An 18122-nucleotide genomic window follows, 5' to 3' on the forward strand; every position below is an offset into this window, starting at 1 on the left:
AGAAGCTAATGCCAAACCAAATTTAGGTACAGGCGTACCTCGGTTTACGAATTTAATGCGTTCTGCGGGAGTTTTCGTATTGCGAAAAATTCGTCAACCGAAACGCGGTTTCCCATAGGAATGCATTGAAAACCAATTAATCCGTTCCGGAGGTCAGAAAAAAGTAAAAAAAAAAAAGTATTTTCTCTGTTCAAAACTCTTATTAGGTGCACTTTAAAGGCATAAATACTGTACAGGGACATGATTAGAAATTAATTCGTAAATGCATTGCAAACCAATTAATCCGTTCTGGAGGTCAGGAAAAAAAAAGTAAAAAAAAAAAAAAAATCTCTGTTCAAAACTCTTTATAAAGTGCATTTTAAAGGCATAAATACTTTACAGGGATATGATTAAAAAAAAAAAATTGTAAATGCATTGAAAACCAAGTAATCCGTTCGTTTGAGGAAAAAAATGATAAATGCATTGAAAACCAATTAATCCGTTCCGGAGGTCAGAAAAAGTAAAAAAAAGTCTTATCTGTTCAAAACTCTTTATAAAGTGCACTTTAAAGGCATACATTTTAATCATGTCCCTGTACAGTATTTATGCCTTTAAAGTGCACTTTATAAAGAGTTTTGAACAGATAAGACTTTTTTTTACTTTTTCTGACCTCCGGAACGGATTAATTGGTTTTCAATGCATTTATCATTTTTTTCCTCAAACGAACGGATTACTTGGTTTTCAATGCATTTACAATTTTTTTTTTAATCATATCCTTGTAAAGTATTTATGCCTTTAAAATGCACTTTATAAAGAGTTTTGAACAGAGATATTTTTTTTTTTTTTTTACTTTTTTTTTTTTTTCTGACCTTCAGAACGGATTAATTGGTTTTCAATACATTTACCAATTAATTTTTAATCCTGTCCCTGTACAGTATTATTTGGTAAATGCATTGAAAACCAATTAATCCATTCTGGAGGTCAGAAAAAAGTAAAAAAAAAAAATCTCTGTTCAAAACTCTTTATAAAGGGCACTTTAAAGGCATAAATACTGTACAGGGACATGATTAGAAATTAATTTGTAAATGCATTTAAAACCAATTAATCTGTTCCGGAGGTCAGAGAAAAGCAAAAAAAAAAAGTATTTTTATCTGTTCAAAAATCTTTTTCTAAAGTGCATTTTAAAGGCATAAATACTGTACAGCGACACAACTAGAAATTAATCCGTTCATATTGCGAAACAAATTCGTAGACGCATTGAAAACCAATTAATCCGTTTCGGAGGTCAGAAAAAAGTGTAAAAAAAAAAGTCTGTTCAAAACGCTTTATAAAGTGCACTTTAATGGCATAAATACTGTACAGGGACATGATTGGAAATTGATTCGTAAATGCATTAAAAAGCAATTAATCTGTTCGTATTGCGAAAAAAAATTGTAAATCGAGGCGTTATTTTCATGGAGCGCTCAACAATGGGGCTGAATGCCAGGAGCCATGATGTCACACACCAACTTCCATTGTCCACTTGTTGTTGGTGACACTGTACTACTTGTGGGGGGTGATGAAGATTTTTTTTACACTGATTGCTTTTACACCCATAAAGGATGTAAAAGCAATCATTTCTCCTTCTCTCTGGCTGCATTGTTGCAGCCATTGAGAAATACTGTGTGAGCTGTGATTGGTCAAACCTTGTCACATGGTACAAGGCTGTTGTGAATAGTCCTGTACCATGTGATCTCGTCACACGTAGTAAGCAATGATGTCAGAAGTGACATCTTGCTTACTACTCTTCATGTGATCACTGATTGGCCAATCAGTGATCACATGATCGGGACCTCGCAGAGAGGTCCCGTACTGTGATCCAGTGTGTGTCCGGAGGACACAGCGGGCACCTGATCGCGGTGCCGCACGCTCCTAGGGAGCTCGCACACTCCAAAATGGTGGACGCCGTTTATGAACGGCAACCCACTCCAGCACTGCCACCGTCCGGCCGTTTATATACATGGGCCGGACAGGAAGTGGTTAAAGGCAACTGCAATTTATTTTTTTATTTCCTTCTGTGAGTGCGTGCCTACCTACCTTCACAGCCATGTGTTGGAGAACGAGTCCCTACAAGAGATAGTGGTGGCCGAAAATTCCTCCCCAACCCAGCCTCCCCTCCCCTTACAGCTTCCAAGGTATGGGTCTGTTTCTTGGATCCAGGCCAGCCAGTCAACAAGATGGCGGCGGCTGCACATTCACCCTCATTGGTCCGCCAATCGCCAAGATGGAGGCGGGCCGCACCGTCTCCCTTGCCGAGCGGCTTCGACTGTGTAGGATGGTTGGTGTTGCCCTTGAAGCAACTGGGGCAGACCAAGGATATGATGTGGGGAGGTGTTGCCAGGTCCTGCTGTCCATCCCACAGGTAAGGGGGTGAAGCCTATACCCCCTTCCCCCCACTCATCTGCTTTACCTTCTGCCTTGCAGTGGAGGAAATATATAAATGGTGAGTGGGGGGAGGGAGCGCTAAGACGCTGATGCGTCTTAGCGCTCCCTCCCCCCACTCACCATTTATATATTTCCTCCACTGCAAGGCGGAAGGTAAAGCAAACGAGTGGGGGGGGGCATAGGCTTCACCCCCTTACCTGTGGGATGGACAGCAGGACCTGGCAACACCTCCCCACGCCCAAACGTGTACCCTGTGTATGTTTGGGGATGGACCATCAGCAATGGGGGTTAGTAGAAGGTCCATGTGGAGGTGGTGTCCAAGTCCATCTGTAGTGGGGGGCTTGTAGTAGTATGGACTTGTCCGAAGAGGCATCCGGCTGTAAGAGCTTGTAGATGCTCCTAATGCAGGTAGAGAAGAGAGGCGGCAGCGCCACTCTAAGTGTAGACGGTTCAAATCAGGCAGATTTAATGGTAAAATTGCACTCACATAGGTAGGTATCAGGTAGGCATGTCAAGTGATGGAGGTCCAGTGGGAGCATCAGGTCCTTTGGCCGTGCTCTGGGTGTTTTCCCGTCGCTTCGGTGGTGTCCAGGGCCCGGGGAGTAGCAGAGGGCCGCAGGGATGATGTCACCACAGGGACTGGGTTTCCAAGATGGTGCGCGTTCGGAGCATGCTCACTCCTTCATCAGGCCGACACCACCGGAGCGGCAGGTAAACACCAAGAGCGTGGCCAAAGGACCTCATGCTCCCAGTGGACCTCCATTTTACCCGTCTACACTTAAGAGTGGCGCTGCCGTCTCTCTTCTCTACCTGCATTGGAAATATAGAATACCCACCTTATTGATTCGGCCCTCCACAGCAGTCCCAGAAGATGAATTGCCAACCCCGATCTAAAATATCTGCGCAGGCTGGATCATTAACAGGAAGCACCTGAGCTCAGTTGTTTGGAGCGGTGGCCACATACCTGTGCGCATCTAGTTTACACCGAGAGTCAGTAACCTGTAGATGGCGGCCAGGTGACTGCTAGATCGCGGGTGTGGGCTTGCTGACCCGCCACCCCAGAGCATCAGAGTGGAATGCAGAGGGACTACTCGTAAAGTTGTAGTAGGGAGCGATTGACCAGAGTGGGCGGTCCCTTACTGTTTGATGCAACACCTTCAAAAGTGGTTTTCCTTTCTTTTTTTTTTTTTCTTTTTTCTTGCAGTTAAAAAAAAAAAAAAGTCTATATGGTTTGTGAATTTATTTATTTTTAATTGGAAAAAAAAAAAAAACGTCTGTGGTTTGTGAATTTCTTTATTTTTCAATTAAAAATAAATAAATTCACAAACCATATAGACATCCATTTTTATTTTGCAATTAAAAATAAACAAAATAAATTCACAAACCATATAGATGTCTTTTTTTTTTTGGCAATTAAAAATAAATAAATTCACAAACCATATAGACTTCTTTTTTGGCAATTATAAATAAAATATATTCACAAACCATATAGACATCCATTTTTTTTTTTTTTTGCAATTAAAAATAAATAAAATAAATTCACAAACCATATATGTCTTTTTTGGCAATTAAAAATAAATTCACAAACCATATAGACTTTTTTTTTCTGCAATTAAAAATAAATAAATTCACAAACCATATAGACTTCTTTTTTTTTTTGCAATTAAAAATAAATAAAATAAATTCAGAAATCATAGACATTTGTTTTTTTTATTTTTTTACTCAACTTTATTTAATTTCATTCCAAACAGCACAATGGTCATGTAAAATATCCTGAACAGTTTACAAAATAAAACATAAGGCATTACATTTAAACGCATCACAAAATTCTGATAACTGCACAAATTTTTTTTTTTTTTTCAATTTTTCAGCTCACAAATAAAAATGTGGTTTTTTTTCAATTTTTCAGCTCACAAATAAAAATGTGTTTTTTTTTTTTTTTTTTGGTTTTCTAAGAAACCAGTACGTAGCGCCGGAGACGTGTCCTCCTAGCTCAGGCACAAATCAGAAAGTATAAAGATATGTGTGTACGGTCCGTTCTGCTTAGTGCAGCCCTGCCCCGGGAACAGGTGTTCTGTGGGCAGAGTGGGCTGACAGCCTATCGTATCTCTTGGAAGCCGTGACATCACAGGCGAGGCAATCGATAGGCTGCAGTATATATATATATATGTATGTATGTGTGGTTCTGTGTCCGTGTTGGTTGTGATGATTGCACATGGCCTATACCAGGGGTAGGCAACCTGCGGCTCTCTAGCTGTTGTGGAACTACATTTCCCATGAGGCATTGCACAGATTACAAAACTGACAGTTACAGCTATGACTTGCAGAGGCATGATGGAACTTGTAGTCCTGCGGCTCTCAGGTTGCCTACCCCTGGCCTATACAAACATGGCGCACCCATTCTGAATAGCTTATTCAACTCGTAAAAACGGTATTGAAATGTCTTCCATAACAGCTACAATAAACTCAACAAATCGTTCACGCTTGGCGGTCCTTTCATTGTGTAATAGTCCCTTTAAGACCGGCCTCTAACAACGGCCTCATTTCGACGACTCGAGAAAATGGAGCCGGCAGCGGCCATGTTTTGTTTAGCCCTTTCAAGCCGGTGGTAGCCGGTCCATCAAGAGATTGTAACGAAGGAGGCATTGTGTGAGCTTCCCGATCATGTGTTCAGAGGTCGGTCCTACCGGCCCATGGTGGCTGACTGGTGGTCACAGGGCTGGGGGCGCACGATTGAACACAACATACAGGAACTACTGTGACCTGAAGAAGCAGCTTCGGGCATCGATCTTAATATCTCCAGTGCCGAGAAGGAAGAAGCCCGCCCTGGCTGCGAATACACTTCATAGCAAAGTGACGTCCAAACGCTGCTCACAGAACAGAAACTCAAGTGAGACAAGTGAAAGCCATGCCCCGACGTGTTTCGCCCTGCCCACAGGATTGCAACGAAGGAGGGGTTGTGTGAACTTCCCGATCATGTGTTCAGAGGCCTGTCCTACCGGCCCATGGTGGCTGACTGGTGGTCACAGGGCTGGGGGCGCATGATTGAACACAACACATAGGGACAACTGTGACCTGAACAAGCAGCTTCGGGCATCGATCTTGATATCTCCAGTGCCGAGAAGGAAGGAGCCCGCCCTGGCTCCGAACACTTCATAGCAAAGACACGTCCAAACGCTGCTCACAGAACAGAAACTCAAGTAGGACGAGTAAAAGCCATGCCTCCGACGCGTTTCGTCCTGCCCACAAGGCCATACATGGTTCGAATGCCGAACGATTTTTCGTCCAAAAATTGAAAACTTTGTTCGCTCGGTAATCCGACGGCGCCATCAATGATTTTGAATATCGGCCGACTGAGTCATAAAGTTCACCCCGTATAACAGGCGAAACTTCTGTTCCTTCCAGGTCACGGCTCATGCGCATATTCTATTCGGAAAAACGATCGTACGATTTGAGCATCATTGAATCGAAAATCGGTCGTTTTTCCAACATGACCGATCGCAGAAAAGGGGGAGGAACCACGAAAATCGGCCGGTGCTATTGGCCCACTAACAGCAAAAATCGGCCAATTATTCTTAGGTCTGATTTTCGGATGAAAAATCGGTCGAATTTCGACCCACGTATGGCAGGACTTAGTCATGGAGGCCAAGAAATAATCCCCGTGGGCAGGACGAAACGCGTTTTATATATTCTATAGAGGCGTTTGCTGTGTTACTTCCTGTTGTGTCGGTCGGCAGCAGGAAGTTCGATGTGCACAGAGAACATAATTCCTGCTGACTACTAAGTGCTGCGACTCCTCACGCACACGGGGCGTTTTAAAAAAAACACGGTAATGTTGTATAAAGTCCCGCATTTTTTTTGGCGTGTTTAGCCGCGTTTGCCTTTTAACGCTTTTTTACACCAAAAAAAAAAAAATTTTTGCTAAAAAAAAAAGCCCCAAAATGCAAGTCTGCCGCGTTTTTCCACGTTTACCAGCGTTTTTCCAGCTAACAAAAAAAACTCTAGAAAGCTGCTAGTTTTGGGGGGTTTTTTTCCAGCTAAAAAATGCTGATTAAAGCCTGCGTGTGCATGGACACATAAGATAACAGGCTGGGGGGGTTATTGGATGTAGAAAAAAATGCCAAAAAACATCCGCTGTAAAAATGTCCCGTGTACATGAGGACGTATTGTGGGGCGCGGCAGGTACAGCTTCTCTGGCCTCTTCAAGAATTCTAACAATCTACTGATGACGAACATTCGAACCATCAATCTCCCTTTTGCAGCAATTCAAAGTCATGTCCACAATTGGCTGTGATGGAGGGGACTTCCGATGTATTGGGGGGATTGTGATGGGGGACCTCTGATGTAGGGGGGGATTGTGATGGGGGTGCTGTGATGGGGGACCTCCGATGTATGGTGGGGGGTGTGATGGGACCTCCGATGTATGGTGGGGGATTGTGATGGGGGGGCCTCCGATGTATTGGGGGGATTGTGATGGGGGGCTGTAATGGGGGTACCTCCGATGTAAGGGGGGGGTGGGGGGACTGTGATCCGATGTAGGGGGGCTGTGATGGGGAGACCTTTGATATGGGGGGGCTGTGATGGGGAGACCTTTGATATGGGGGGGCTGTGATGGGGAGACCTTTGATATGGGGGGGCTGTGATGGGGAGACCTTTGATATGGGGGGGCTGTGATGGGGAGACCTTTGATATGGGGGGGGGCGCTGTGATGGGAGACCTTAGATATGGGGGACCTCCGATGTATGGGGGGGGCCGTGATGGGGAGACCTTTGATATGGGGGGGGCTGTGATGGGGAGACCTTTGATATGGGGGGGGGGGCTGTGATGGGGAGACCTTTGATATGGGGGGGGGGGGCTGTGATGGGGAGACCTTTGATATGGGGGGGGGGGGGGGCTGTGATGGGGAGACCTTTGATATGGGGGGGGGGGGGGGGCTGTGATGGGGAGACCTTTGATATGGGGGGGGGGGGGGCTGTGATGGGGAGACCTTCGATGTTGGGGGAGCTGTGATGGGGGGGACATCCGATGTATGGGGGGGCCGTGATGTGGGACCTCCGATCTAGGGGGGACTTTCGATGTAGGGGGGGCCGTAATGGGGGGGAACCTCCGATGTGAGGGGGGGGCTGTGACGGGGGGACCTCCGATGTGGGGGGGGACTTCGATGTAGGGGGGGCCGTAATGGGGGGAACCTCCGATGTGAGGGGGGGCTGTGACTGGGGGACCTCCGATGTGGGGGGGACTTCGATGTAGGGGGGGCCGTAATGGGGGGAACCTCCGATGTGAGGGGGGGGCTCTCCAATGTATTGGGGGACTTCTGATGTATGGGGGGGGGGGGGGGGACTGATGTGAAGATAATTTCATCAGTGTGGTTGTATGCCTCATCCCAGGCTCAGGTTTCCCATTGATAAGTAACATTTACATTGTAGACTGCGGTGCCTCAAGACTTCGCATACTTTTAAAGGTGACAAAAAAAAAAGGTTGAGAGCCGCTGATGTAAAACACAAGTCACTTTCCTGACTCCCCCCCCCCCCCCCCCTTTTCCTGTGATATTTCCGACAGCTGACCCCCGCTACTGTCCTGCGGCATGACTCCTTCCCTTTAAGTCCCTTATAAATTTAGCCAGTGAAACAAATATAAATATATGTGAAAGTATGAGATTTATTTTTGTTTCACTGACAAAATGTATATATTTTTCATGGATAATAATCATAAAGAATTATCAGTGAAAAATATATACATTTCATCAGCGAAATAAATATAAATAGATGTCATATTTTCACATATTTATATTTTTTTGCACTGATGAAATTTGTGACAATATGACATCCTATTATATTTATTTCACTAATGAAATGGATATATTATTTTTCACTTCTTTGATTATGTATTTTATTAATTTTTGCGCTGTGGTTTTAGTTTCAATTGTGAAGTTCTAAATCTGCTTTAATTAATTAAATATTGCCCAGTGATCTCGCCCTGAAGGTCCTTGTACAGGCACTTCCTGTTATGGGCTGACAATGGCTCTGTCTTTCAAACGCGTTGTCACCGTCACGTGCCCTCCCTGCAGAAGACTGAAAGCGGTTGAGCTGACTCTCTTTGCCCGGCCCTGTCTGCAGTTGTCACCAGCAATACGCTTGTTCTGAGTAATGATATGTAGCTGATGCTTAAGCGCATGTAGACAGGAAGTGGCTGAAAGAGGTCGCAGAAGATCAGCACGACTGAGCGCAAAAAATAAACTGGAGAAAAGTAGTATTTTCTAAAAGGAAAAAGAAGGCACTTATTTCCAATGCTTTAGAACACCAAAATGTCATCCAGTTAAGGTATACATCTACCTTAACCCAGCTAGCCCATGAAACATAACCAGCTCTATTCTACCCCTCTGGAAAAAAAATATATTTGAAATATATTTTAAAAATATTCCTCCCTCCAGCATGGTTCCAGTCACACCCCCCACCCAGCATGGTTCCAGTCACCCCCCACTGTGTTCAATGATGACCTCCAGTGGTCTTCGAGTACAGATTACCCATATGAATGAATGGCGCCCAGCAGACATACATAGTATGAAGCAAATCCAGCTGGGACCACGTCAGAGGGAGGATTGCTGGATTGGATCAAGAACGAAGGCAAGTAATATCATGGGTGGGCTCCACTTGGAGGTTTATTCAAATATTTACTAAGATTGAAGTTCTTTAACCTAATGAGCCATGCCTGAAATAGCAAGCGGCCCGCTGGTCTGTAAAACGTCTTGAGGCTCTCGCGTTTCTGTTCTGGCCGATAAACTCTTGGTTGCTCAGCCAAGATAATGGCTACAGGCTGGCAGCCTGGACCCTTACTAATACGTCAGAAAGCGAAGTTCAATATCTCCAATTTAACTTGTGTTGCGCATGTACATGCGGACCATGAAACACTTGAGTACATCCACGCCCAATGGGGTATTGTGCACATCCATTGGAGTGGGCCATGAAAACACTTGAGTACGTCCGCACCAAATGGGGTAGGGGTAGTGTGCACACCTATTGCAATGGGCCATGAAAACACCAAATGAGGTAGTGTGCACACCCATTGCAGTAGGCCATGAAAACACTTGAGTACGTCCACACCAAATGGTGTATTGCGCACACCCTTTGCCGTGGGCCATGAGTACGTCTACACCAAATGGGGTATTGTGCACACCCATTGCCGTGGACCATGAAAACACTTGAGTACGTCCACAACAAATGGGGTAGGGGTAGTGTGCACACCTATTGCAATGGGCCATGAAACCGCTTGAGTATATACACCCCAAATGAGGTATTGTGCACACCCATTGCAGTGGGTCATAAAAACACGAGTACGTCCACACCCAATGGGGTTTTGCGCACATCCATTGCAGTGGGCCATGAAAACACGAGTACGTCAACAGCAAATGGGGTAGGGGTAGTGTGTTTTCATGGCCTATTGCAATACATATGCACACTACCCCTACCCCATTTGGTATGGACGTACTCAAGTGTTTTCATGGCCTACTGCAATGGGGGTGCACAATTCCCCCTTTGGTGTGGACGTACTAAAGTGTTTTCATGGCCTACTGCAATACATGTGCACTTTAGTACGTCCACCTCAAATGAGGTATCGCGCACACCCATTGCAGTGGGCCATGAAAACAGTTTAGTACGTCCACACCAAATGGAGTAGGGGTAGTGTGCACACATTTGAGTACATCCACACCAAATGGAGTAGTGTGCACACCCATTGCAGTGGGCCATGAAAACACTTTTTTACATCCACACCAAATGGAGTAGTGTGCACACCCATTGCAGAACCCCCCAGAGTTCATTTAGCTGCAAGCTGGCACTTAAATATATATCTAAAAGGAAGCACAACCTTTAGTGAGAACATCAAATGAACGCGTGAAAAAAAAAAAAATCAAAAATATATAAATATATAATATTATTAAAATAGAAACCATCCATGTAGTAAAGTACGGAGGCGTAGTGTGCTCGGTTACCTCATCTGAACCTGTTGGCCCTACACCATTCTGGTCAGTTCATTAAATTAAGCAAAAATGAAAATGATCCCCTATCGTCTGTGCAGTTCGTTCAGGTTGTGGTTGTGCAAGTGCTGCCGCCGTCTGTTCAGGTTGATTGTGTTGCGCTCATGGTTGGCGTTGTCCAAGGGGACTCCCTCAAAGCTGTACTGAGTGTGGGGCATGAACTGCCTGAATATGCTGACGCTGCCGTGCCAAAATGTCGGCTGGGGGAGATGTCCCATGAGGTTCCACTCTTTCGTTTTCGGGTCGTAGGCCTCGACCACGTCAGAAAGTTCAAAGGTGTTGTCATACCCGCCAGACACATACAGTTTGCCTCCGAGTGCGGCCAAGCTCCCGCCAACGTGAACCTGCAATAGTTACAACATCGTTATTAACACAGGGAGCCTAGTATTTTGTAGTTTAAAGAAGGCTATTGGGTAGACTGAAAGTTTGATCGCTTATCTGCCAAATCCATAGATTCCTGTGGTGAACCGCTGAGCAGGGGTTTCCAAACTTTCTAAACAAAGGGCCAGTTCACTGTCCTTCAGACTTTAGGGGGGCCAGTAGAAGTAGAAAAGGTCCTGGCATCCAGTGAGAGTAAACAATGCCCCATTGTTAGTGTCGGTTGGAGGAATAGTGCCCCATCATTGGTATCAATGGATGAAATTCTTCCCCATAAATGGTGTCAGTGGGAGGAACTGTTCCCTTTCCATGGGGTTAGTGGAAGGAACAGTGCCTCATTGTTAGTGTCAAAGGAATAGTGCCCCATCGTTAGTGTCAGTGGGAGGAATAGTGCCCCATCGTTGGTGTCAGTGCAAGGAATAGTGGCCCACCGTTGGTGTCAGTGGGAGGAATAGTGCCCCATCGTTGGTGTCAGTGGGAGGAATAGTGCCCCATCGTTGGTGTCAGTGGGAGGAATAGTGGCCCACCGTTGGTGTCAGTGGGAGGAATAGTGGCCCACCGTTGGTGTCAGTGGGAGGAATAGTGGCCCACCGTTGGTGTCAGTGGGAGGAATAGTGGCCCACCGTTGGTGTCAGTGGGAGGAATAGTGGCCCACCGTTGGTGTCAGTGGGAGGAATCGTGCCCCATCGTTGGTGTCAGTGGGAGGAATCGTGCCCCATCGTTGGTGTCAGTGGGAGGAATCGTGGCCCATCGTTGGTGTCAGTGGGAGGAATCGTGCCCCATCGTTGGTATCAGTGGAGGAATAGTGCCTTATCAGCACAGCCGCCCAACTGCTTCCCACTGTCGTGTCCATACAACGTACGCACCTAGCGGCGAATTGGTTAAAGTGGCAGTAAAGGCTGCGTATAAATATGGGTAAAGCCATTGCTTCCACCACCTCCTACCTACGCTGTATAGGGCTGACAACAGAGATGTGTGTAAATATGTTATTTCAATCTGCGCCATTCTGGTCAGGTGATACAGAAGCTCTCGCTCCCCTGTGTCATGCAGTGGCTGCTGCAGGGGAGAGGAGGAACCGCCAACAACAAGTGGACAATGAAAGCTGGTGGGTGACATCATGGCTCCTGGCATTCAGCCCCATTGTTGAGCGCTCCACGACACAGGGGAGCCGGATCTTCTGCATCACTGGTGTCAGTGAAAGGAATAGTGTCCCATCGTTGGAGTCAGTGGAAGGAATAGTGCCCCATCGGTGTCAGTGGAAGGAATAGTGCCCCATCGTTGGTGTCAGTGGGAGGAATAGTGCCCCATCGTTGGTGTCAGTGGGAGGAATAGTGCCCCATCGTTGGTGTCAGTGGGAGGAATAGTGCCCCATCGTTGGTGTCAGTGGGAGGAATAGTGCCCCATCGTTGGTGTCAGTGGGAGGAATAGTGCCCCATCGTTGGTGTCAGTGGAAGGAATAGTGCCCCATTGTTGGGGTCAGCGACAGGAATTACGCCCCATTGTTGGCATTACTGGCTGGAATAGTACCCCAAGGGCCGGATAAAGGCAAGCAAAAGGTCACAGTTTTGAGACCGCTGCACTAGAGGACACATAAATGCATTAGGACCAGTCTGGATTTTCCCTAATAAAAGGACTAGCTCTGGGAAGCAGGGACACACAGCCGCACCATACGCATGACATGACATTCTCAATACAAAGGGCATTATAAGGACTTGAAAGGTCACAAAGTGGTGAAGATCAGCGAAGATATATAAAATACCTGCTTCATGGGAGGAATTTTGTTCCATTCGTTCTCCAGAGGACTGTAGACGTCCACTTCTGCAGAATCGTCCCTGCAACATGAATATTACATTACTAAAAGGCAATCGGCATCACCAGAGTAACTGCGCCAATAGATGGACTGGAAGGCATTTTGGTTATTTGGTAGAGGTTCTAACTCTACGCTACTCCGTCCAAAACTAAAAAGGAAAAAAAAAAATGCTTTGGCCTAATCAGTAAGTTGTAAGTAAAATGATACATAAAATAATAAATGATGTGGTGTTCCAGGTGCATTTATTGCTGCCGGCTTTCACCAGTCCATCGCCATCTTCCCTGCAGCCTACGATTCTCATGGTCTCTGTTCCACTACCTGGCCATTTGGGTGTCGGGAGCCGGCTATCGCTTCCTGGTGACTCACAGCCGGCTCCCTACTGCACATGTGCAAGATTACTGACTGCCATGAAGTTAGTCCTGTAGCCTCCTGGGATGCTTGATGTTCTCCCAGGCGGGGTTAGACATTGGGGTTGGGTGGGTTGGGAGGTGGATGAGCTCAGTAAACGTCATCCTTACCTAGGCAGGGAAGCAGGAGTGGGTACCACAATGAAAAAAAAGGTACCCATTGCTAAGCAGCCTGGGGGGGGGGGGGGGAACAAGGCAAGTTACATTTTCGGGTGCAGACTCGCTTTAATACCCCCCTGCATTACAAAGCTGGTCGTACACTGTCAACGTTCGAGCTGCAGGCAGCCCTATCGGCACTATAGGTAAATGATTAGCTTTAGACAAAACTAATTTCCTAAATAATCATGAAATGAAAAAGTGAAAAAAAAAAAATCAGAAATGAGATGCAGATTGTGAAAGTTGTAGTGCCTAGTCACACTGGTGTGTAGTAGAGAAATGTCCTCTAACGTGGGGGGTCAGTGGAAAAAGTGCCTCCTTACATTGGGGGGGTCAGTGACAAAGTGCCTCTATACATTGGGGGTCAGTGAAAAAAGCTTCCTTATTTGGGAAGGGAGGGTGGGGTTGGGGGTCAGTGAAAAAGTTCCTCCATACATTGGGGGGGGGGTCAGTGGAAAATTGCCTCGAAACATTGGGGGCAGTAGAAAAGTGCCTCCATACATGGTGGAGTCAGTGCAAAAGTGCCCCCATACATTTGGGATCCATGGTGAAGTGTCTCCATACATTGGAGTCAGTGAAAATGTGCCTCCAAACATGGTGGGGTCAGTGGAAAAGTGCCTCAATACATTGGGATCAGTGGAAAAGTGCCCCCATACACTTGGGATCCGTGGAAAAGTGCCCCCATACACTTGGGATCCATGGCGAAGTGCCTCCATATATTGGAGTCAGTAGAAAAGTGCCTCCAAACATGGTGGGGTCAGTGGAAAACTGCCTCGAAACATTGGGGTTCAGTGGAAAAGTGCCTCAGTACATTGGGGTCAGTGGAAAAGTGCCCCCATACACTTGGGATCCATGGCGAAGTGCCTCCATACATTGGAGTCAGTAGAAAAGTGCCTCCAAACATGGTGGGGTCAGTGGAAAAGTGCCTCAATACATGGTGGAGTCAGTGCAAAAGTGCCTCAATACATGGTGGAGTCAGTGCAAAAGTGCCTCCATACATTTGGGATCCAAGGTGAAGTGCCTCCATACATTTGGGATCCAAGGTGAAATGCCTCCATACATTTGGGATCCATGGTGAAATGCCTCCATACATTGGTGGTCAGTGGAAAAATGCTTCCATACATTGGGGGGTTTTGGAGTAGTGCCTCCATACATTGGTGGTCCTTGAAAAAGTGCCTCCATACACTGGTGGTCAGTAGAAAAAGAAGCCCCCTACAGTAGGCAGTGGTAGAAGGACTCCCGTACATGGATGGAAAGAAAGGCTTTGCACAGACAACTGTATCATGCTGGCAATTACCAAGAGACAGAAATTGTGAATTTCTCATGGAATCTCCGTCAACTACCGGAAGAACTCTGCTCTGGGTGGCAAAAGGATGCATTAGCTTGTCTGAACCTTTAAAGCTGAACTCCAGGCAGATAGAAAAGGACAGCTTTGTTTTCTAAATGCAGCTAGATTAAGGACCCGAGTATGTACTTACACTAGCTTCTTACAATCCCCTGTAAAGCAGCACTCGACTCGAAAACAGCCTAGGAAAGAAACATGGCGATAAAGGAAGTGAGCAGAAGGATGACCTAATCAGTCTCCAGCTCTTTCAGTGTCCAATCAACAGGTTGGGGGTGGAGAGAGGACACTGGGACAGTCTTTAAAGTGACAACAAACTCAGGTTGTAAAAATATTCTATTCTAGTATGTGTTCCAAACTCATAAAAGCCACTTAATTTGCTCTTCACCTTCATATTGCTTTTATTATGCTGTAGTGATCTGACTTCCTGTTAGAGGGTGGCTACATTATTTCTCTGTGATCCCACTGTATGTGAAAATGTAGCCACCCTGCCTTAGTGCCGCTGTATGTAGGAACGTAGCCACCCTGTCTTGTCCCGCTGTATGTAGCACCGTAGCCACCCTGCTTTGGTCTCGCTGTATGTAGCACCGTAGCCACCCTGCCTTGGTCCCGCTGTATGTAGGAATGTAGCCACCCTGCCTTGGTCCCCCTGTATGTAGGAATGTAGCCACCCTGCCTTGGTCCCACTGTATGTAGGATCGTAGCCACCCTGCCTTGGTCCCCCCTGTATGTAGGAATGTAGCCGCCCTGCCTTGGTCCCACTGTATGTAGGAATGTAGCCGCCCTGCCTTGGTCCCACTGTATGTAGGAATGTAGCCACCCTGCCTTGGTCCCACTGTATGTAAGAATGTAGCCACAATGTCTTGGTCCCACTGTATGTAGGAATGTAGCCACCCTGCCTTGGTCCCACTGTATGTAGGATCGTAGCCACCCTGCCTTGGTCCCCCCTGTATGTAGGATCGTAGCCACCCTGCCTTGGTCCCCCCTGTATGTAGGATCGTAGCCACCCTGCCTTGGTCCCCCCTGTATGTAGGAATGTAGCCACCCTGCCTTGGTCCCCCCTGTATGTAGGAACGTAGCCACCCTGCCTTGGTCCCAATGTATGTAGGAACGTAGCCACCCTGCCTTGGTCCCAATGTATGTAGGAACGTAGCCCCCCTGCCTTGGTCCCCCTGTATGTAGGAACGTAGCCCCCCTGCCTTGGTCCCCCTGTATGTAGGGACGTAGCCCCCCTGCCTTGGTCCCGCTGTATGTAGGGACGTAGCCCCCCTGCCTTGGTCCCGCTGTATGTAGGAACGTAGCCCCCCTGCCTTGGTCCCGCTGTATGTAGGAACGTAGCCCCCCTGCCTTGGTCCCTCTGTATGTAGGAACGTAGCCCCCCTGCCTTGGTCCCTCTGTATGTAGGAACGTAGCCCCCCTGCCTTGGTCCCTCTGTATGTAGGAACGTAGCCCCCCTGCCTTGGTCCCTCTGTATGTAGGAACGTAGCCCCCCTGCCTTGGTCCCGCTGTATGTAGGAACGTAGCCTCCCTGCCTTGGTCCCGCTGTATGTAGGAACGTAGCCACCCTGCCTTGGTCCCGCTGTATGTAGGAATGTAGCCACCCTGCCTTGGTCCCCCTGTATGTAGGAATGTAGCCCCCCTGCCTTGGTCCCGCTGTATGTAGGAATGTAGCCACCCTGCCTTGGTCCCGCTGTATGTAGGAATGTAGCCACCCTGCCTTGGTCCCCCTGTATGTAGGAATGTAGCCACCCTGCCTTGGTCCCTCTGTATGTAGGAATGTAGCCACCCTGCCTTGGTCCCCCTGTATGTAGGAATGTAGCCACCTTGCCTTGGTCCCTCTGTATGTAGGAATGTAGCCACCCTGCCTTGGTCCCCCTGTATGTAGGAATGTAGCCACCCTTCCTTGGTCCCCCTGTATGTAGGAATGTAGCCACCCTGCCTTGGTCCCACTGTATGTAGGAATGTAGCCACCCTGCCTTGGTCCCCCTGTATGTAGGAATGCAGCCATCCACTTTTCCTCACTCTTGATCACGGACGTGGTCCTGATTAGGACTATTGGATTTGTAGTGTGCATAGAGTAGTGCACGTGACTGCAACTATCGTGCACTGCTTGTTTCAAACAAAAGGAAGCGAGGGGTTAAAGGAGAGGTTCGGAAGCTCACACGGGACATTACAAGGAGGCAGAAAAACACAGTAATCAGTTTAATGGAAAAAAAACAGATTACGGGCCTTTAAGTAGAGGATGTATATGGATTATTCTTGGAGAATAAAGATATGATTTAGTATCATTTTCCCTGGAAACGGTGTCAACCACGTGGTTATGCTGTGTAAATTTCAGCACTGGATGGACAAAAGCACAGATTTTACAATATGTGATATGTTTGCCTGGAGTGCGGTCTCTAATAACGATCTGCAGGACAGAAGTGCCAGATGACATTGGAGTCAGTAGAAATGTGCCTCCAAACATGGTGGGGTCAGTGGAAAAGTGCCTCCATACATTTGGGATCCGTGGCGAAGTGCCTCCATACATTGGTGGTCCTTGGAAAAGCGCTTCAAAATATTGGGGGCAGTAGAAAAGTGCCTCAATACATGGTGGAGTCAGTGGAAAAGTGGCTCAATTCATTGGGGGTCAGTGGAAAAGTGCCCCATACACTTGGGATCCATGGCGAAGTGCCTCCATACATTGGAATCAGTGGAAATGTGCCTCCAAATTTGGTGGGGTCAGTGGAAAAGTTGCTCAATACATTCGGGGTCAGTGGAAAAGTGCCTCAATACACCTGAAATCATCCGAAGTGCCTCCATACATTGGGAGTCAGTGGAAATGTGCTCCCATACATTTGGGATCCGTGGCAAAGTGCCTCCATACATTTGGGATCCGTGGCAAAGTGCCTCCATACATTTGGGATCCGTGGCAAAGTGCCTTCGTACATTGGTGGTCCTTGGAAAAGGGCCTCGAAATATTGGGGGCAGTAGAAAAGTGCCTCCATACATTTGGGATCTGTGGCAAAGTGCCTCCATACATCTGGGATCCGTGGCAAAGTGCCTCCATACATTTGGGATCCGTGGCAAAGTGCCTCCATACATTTGGGATCCATGGCGAAGTGCCTCCATACATTTGGGATCCGTGGCGCAGTGCCTCCATACATTTTGCATCCGTGGCAAAGTGCCTCCATACATCTGGGATCCGTGGCAAAGTGCCTCCATACATCTGGGATCCGTGGCAAAGTGCCTCCATACATCTGGGATCCGTGGCAAAGTGCCTCCATACATCTGGGATCCGTGGCAAAGTGCCTCCATACATCTGGGATCCGTGGCAAAGTGCCTCCATACATTTGGGATCCGTGGCAAAGTGCCTCCATACATTTGGGATCCATGGCGAAGTGCCTCCATACATTTGGGATCCATGGCGAAGTGCCTCCATACATTTGGGATCCGTGGCGCAGTGCCTCCATACATTTTGCATCCGTGGCGAAGTGCCTCCATACATCTGGGATCCGTGGCAAAGTGCCTCCATACATCTGGGATCCGTGGCAAAGTGCCTCCATACATCTGGGATCCGTGGCAAAGTGCCTCCATACATTTGGGATCCATGGC

The 18122-nt window shown here is 47.2% G+C and overlaps 1 protein-coding gene across 1 annotated transcript in view; it reads right to left on the bottom strand.

The window, feature by feature from the left end:
* Nucleotides 1–9036: 9036 nt before the first annotated feature.
* The window catches only part of LOC149427611 (kelch-like protein 21), a 39168-nt gene continuing 30082 nt past the window's right edge, over nt 9037–18122 (bottom strand). The window contains exons 4-5 of the mRNA XM_089667856.1: nt 12573–12645; nt 9037–10779 (exon numbers count right to left, since the gene is read on the bottom strand). Coding sequence (XP_089523982.1) covers nt 10462–10779; nt 12573–12645 — 391 coding nt within the window. The 3' untranslated portion in view covers nt 9037–10461. The remainder of the gene's footprint in view (nt 10780–12572; nt 12646–18122) is intronic.

This window comes from Staurois parvus, unplaced genomic scaffold (assembly GCF_062004578.1).
Source record: "Staurois parvus isolate SC_StPar_1 unplaced genomic scaffold, SC_StPar_1.0 ptg003625l, whole genome shotgun sequence".
Lineage (NCBI taxonomy): Eukaryota > Metazoa > Chordata > Amphibia > Anura > Ranidae > Staurois > Staurois parvus.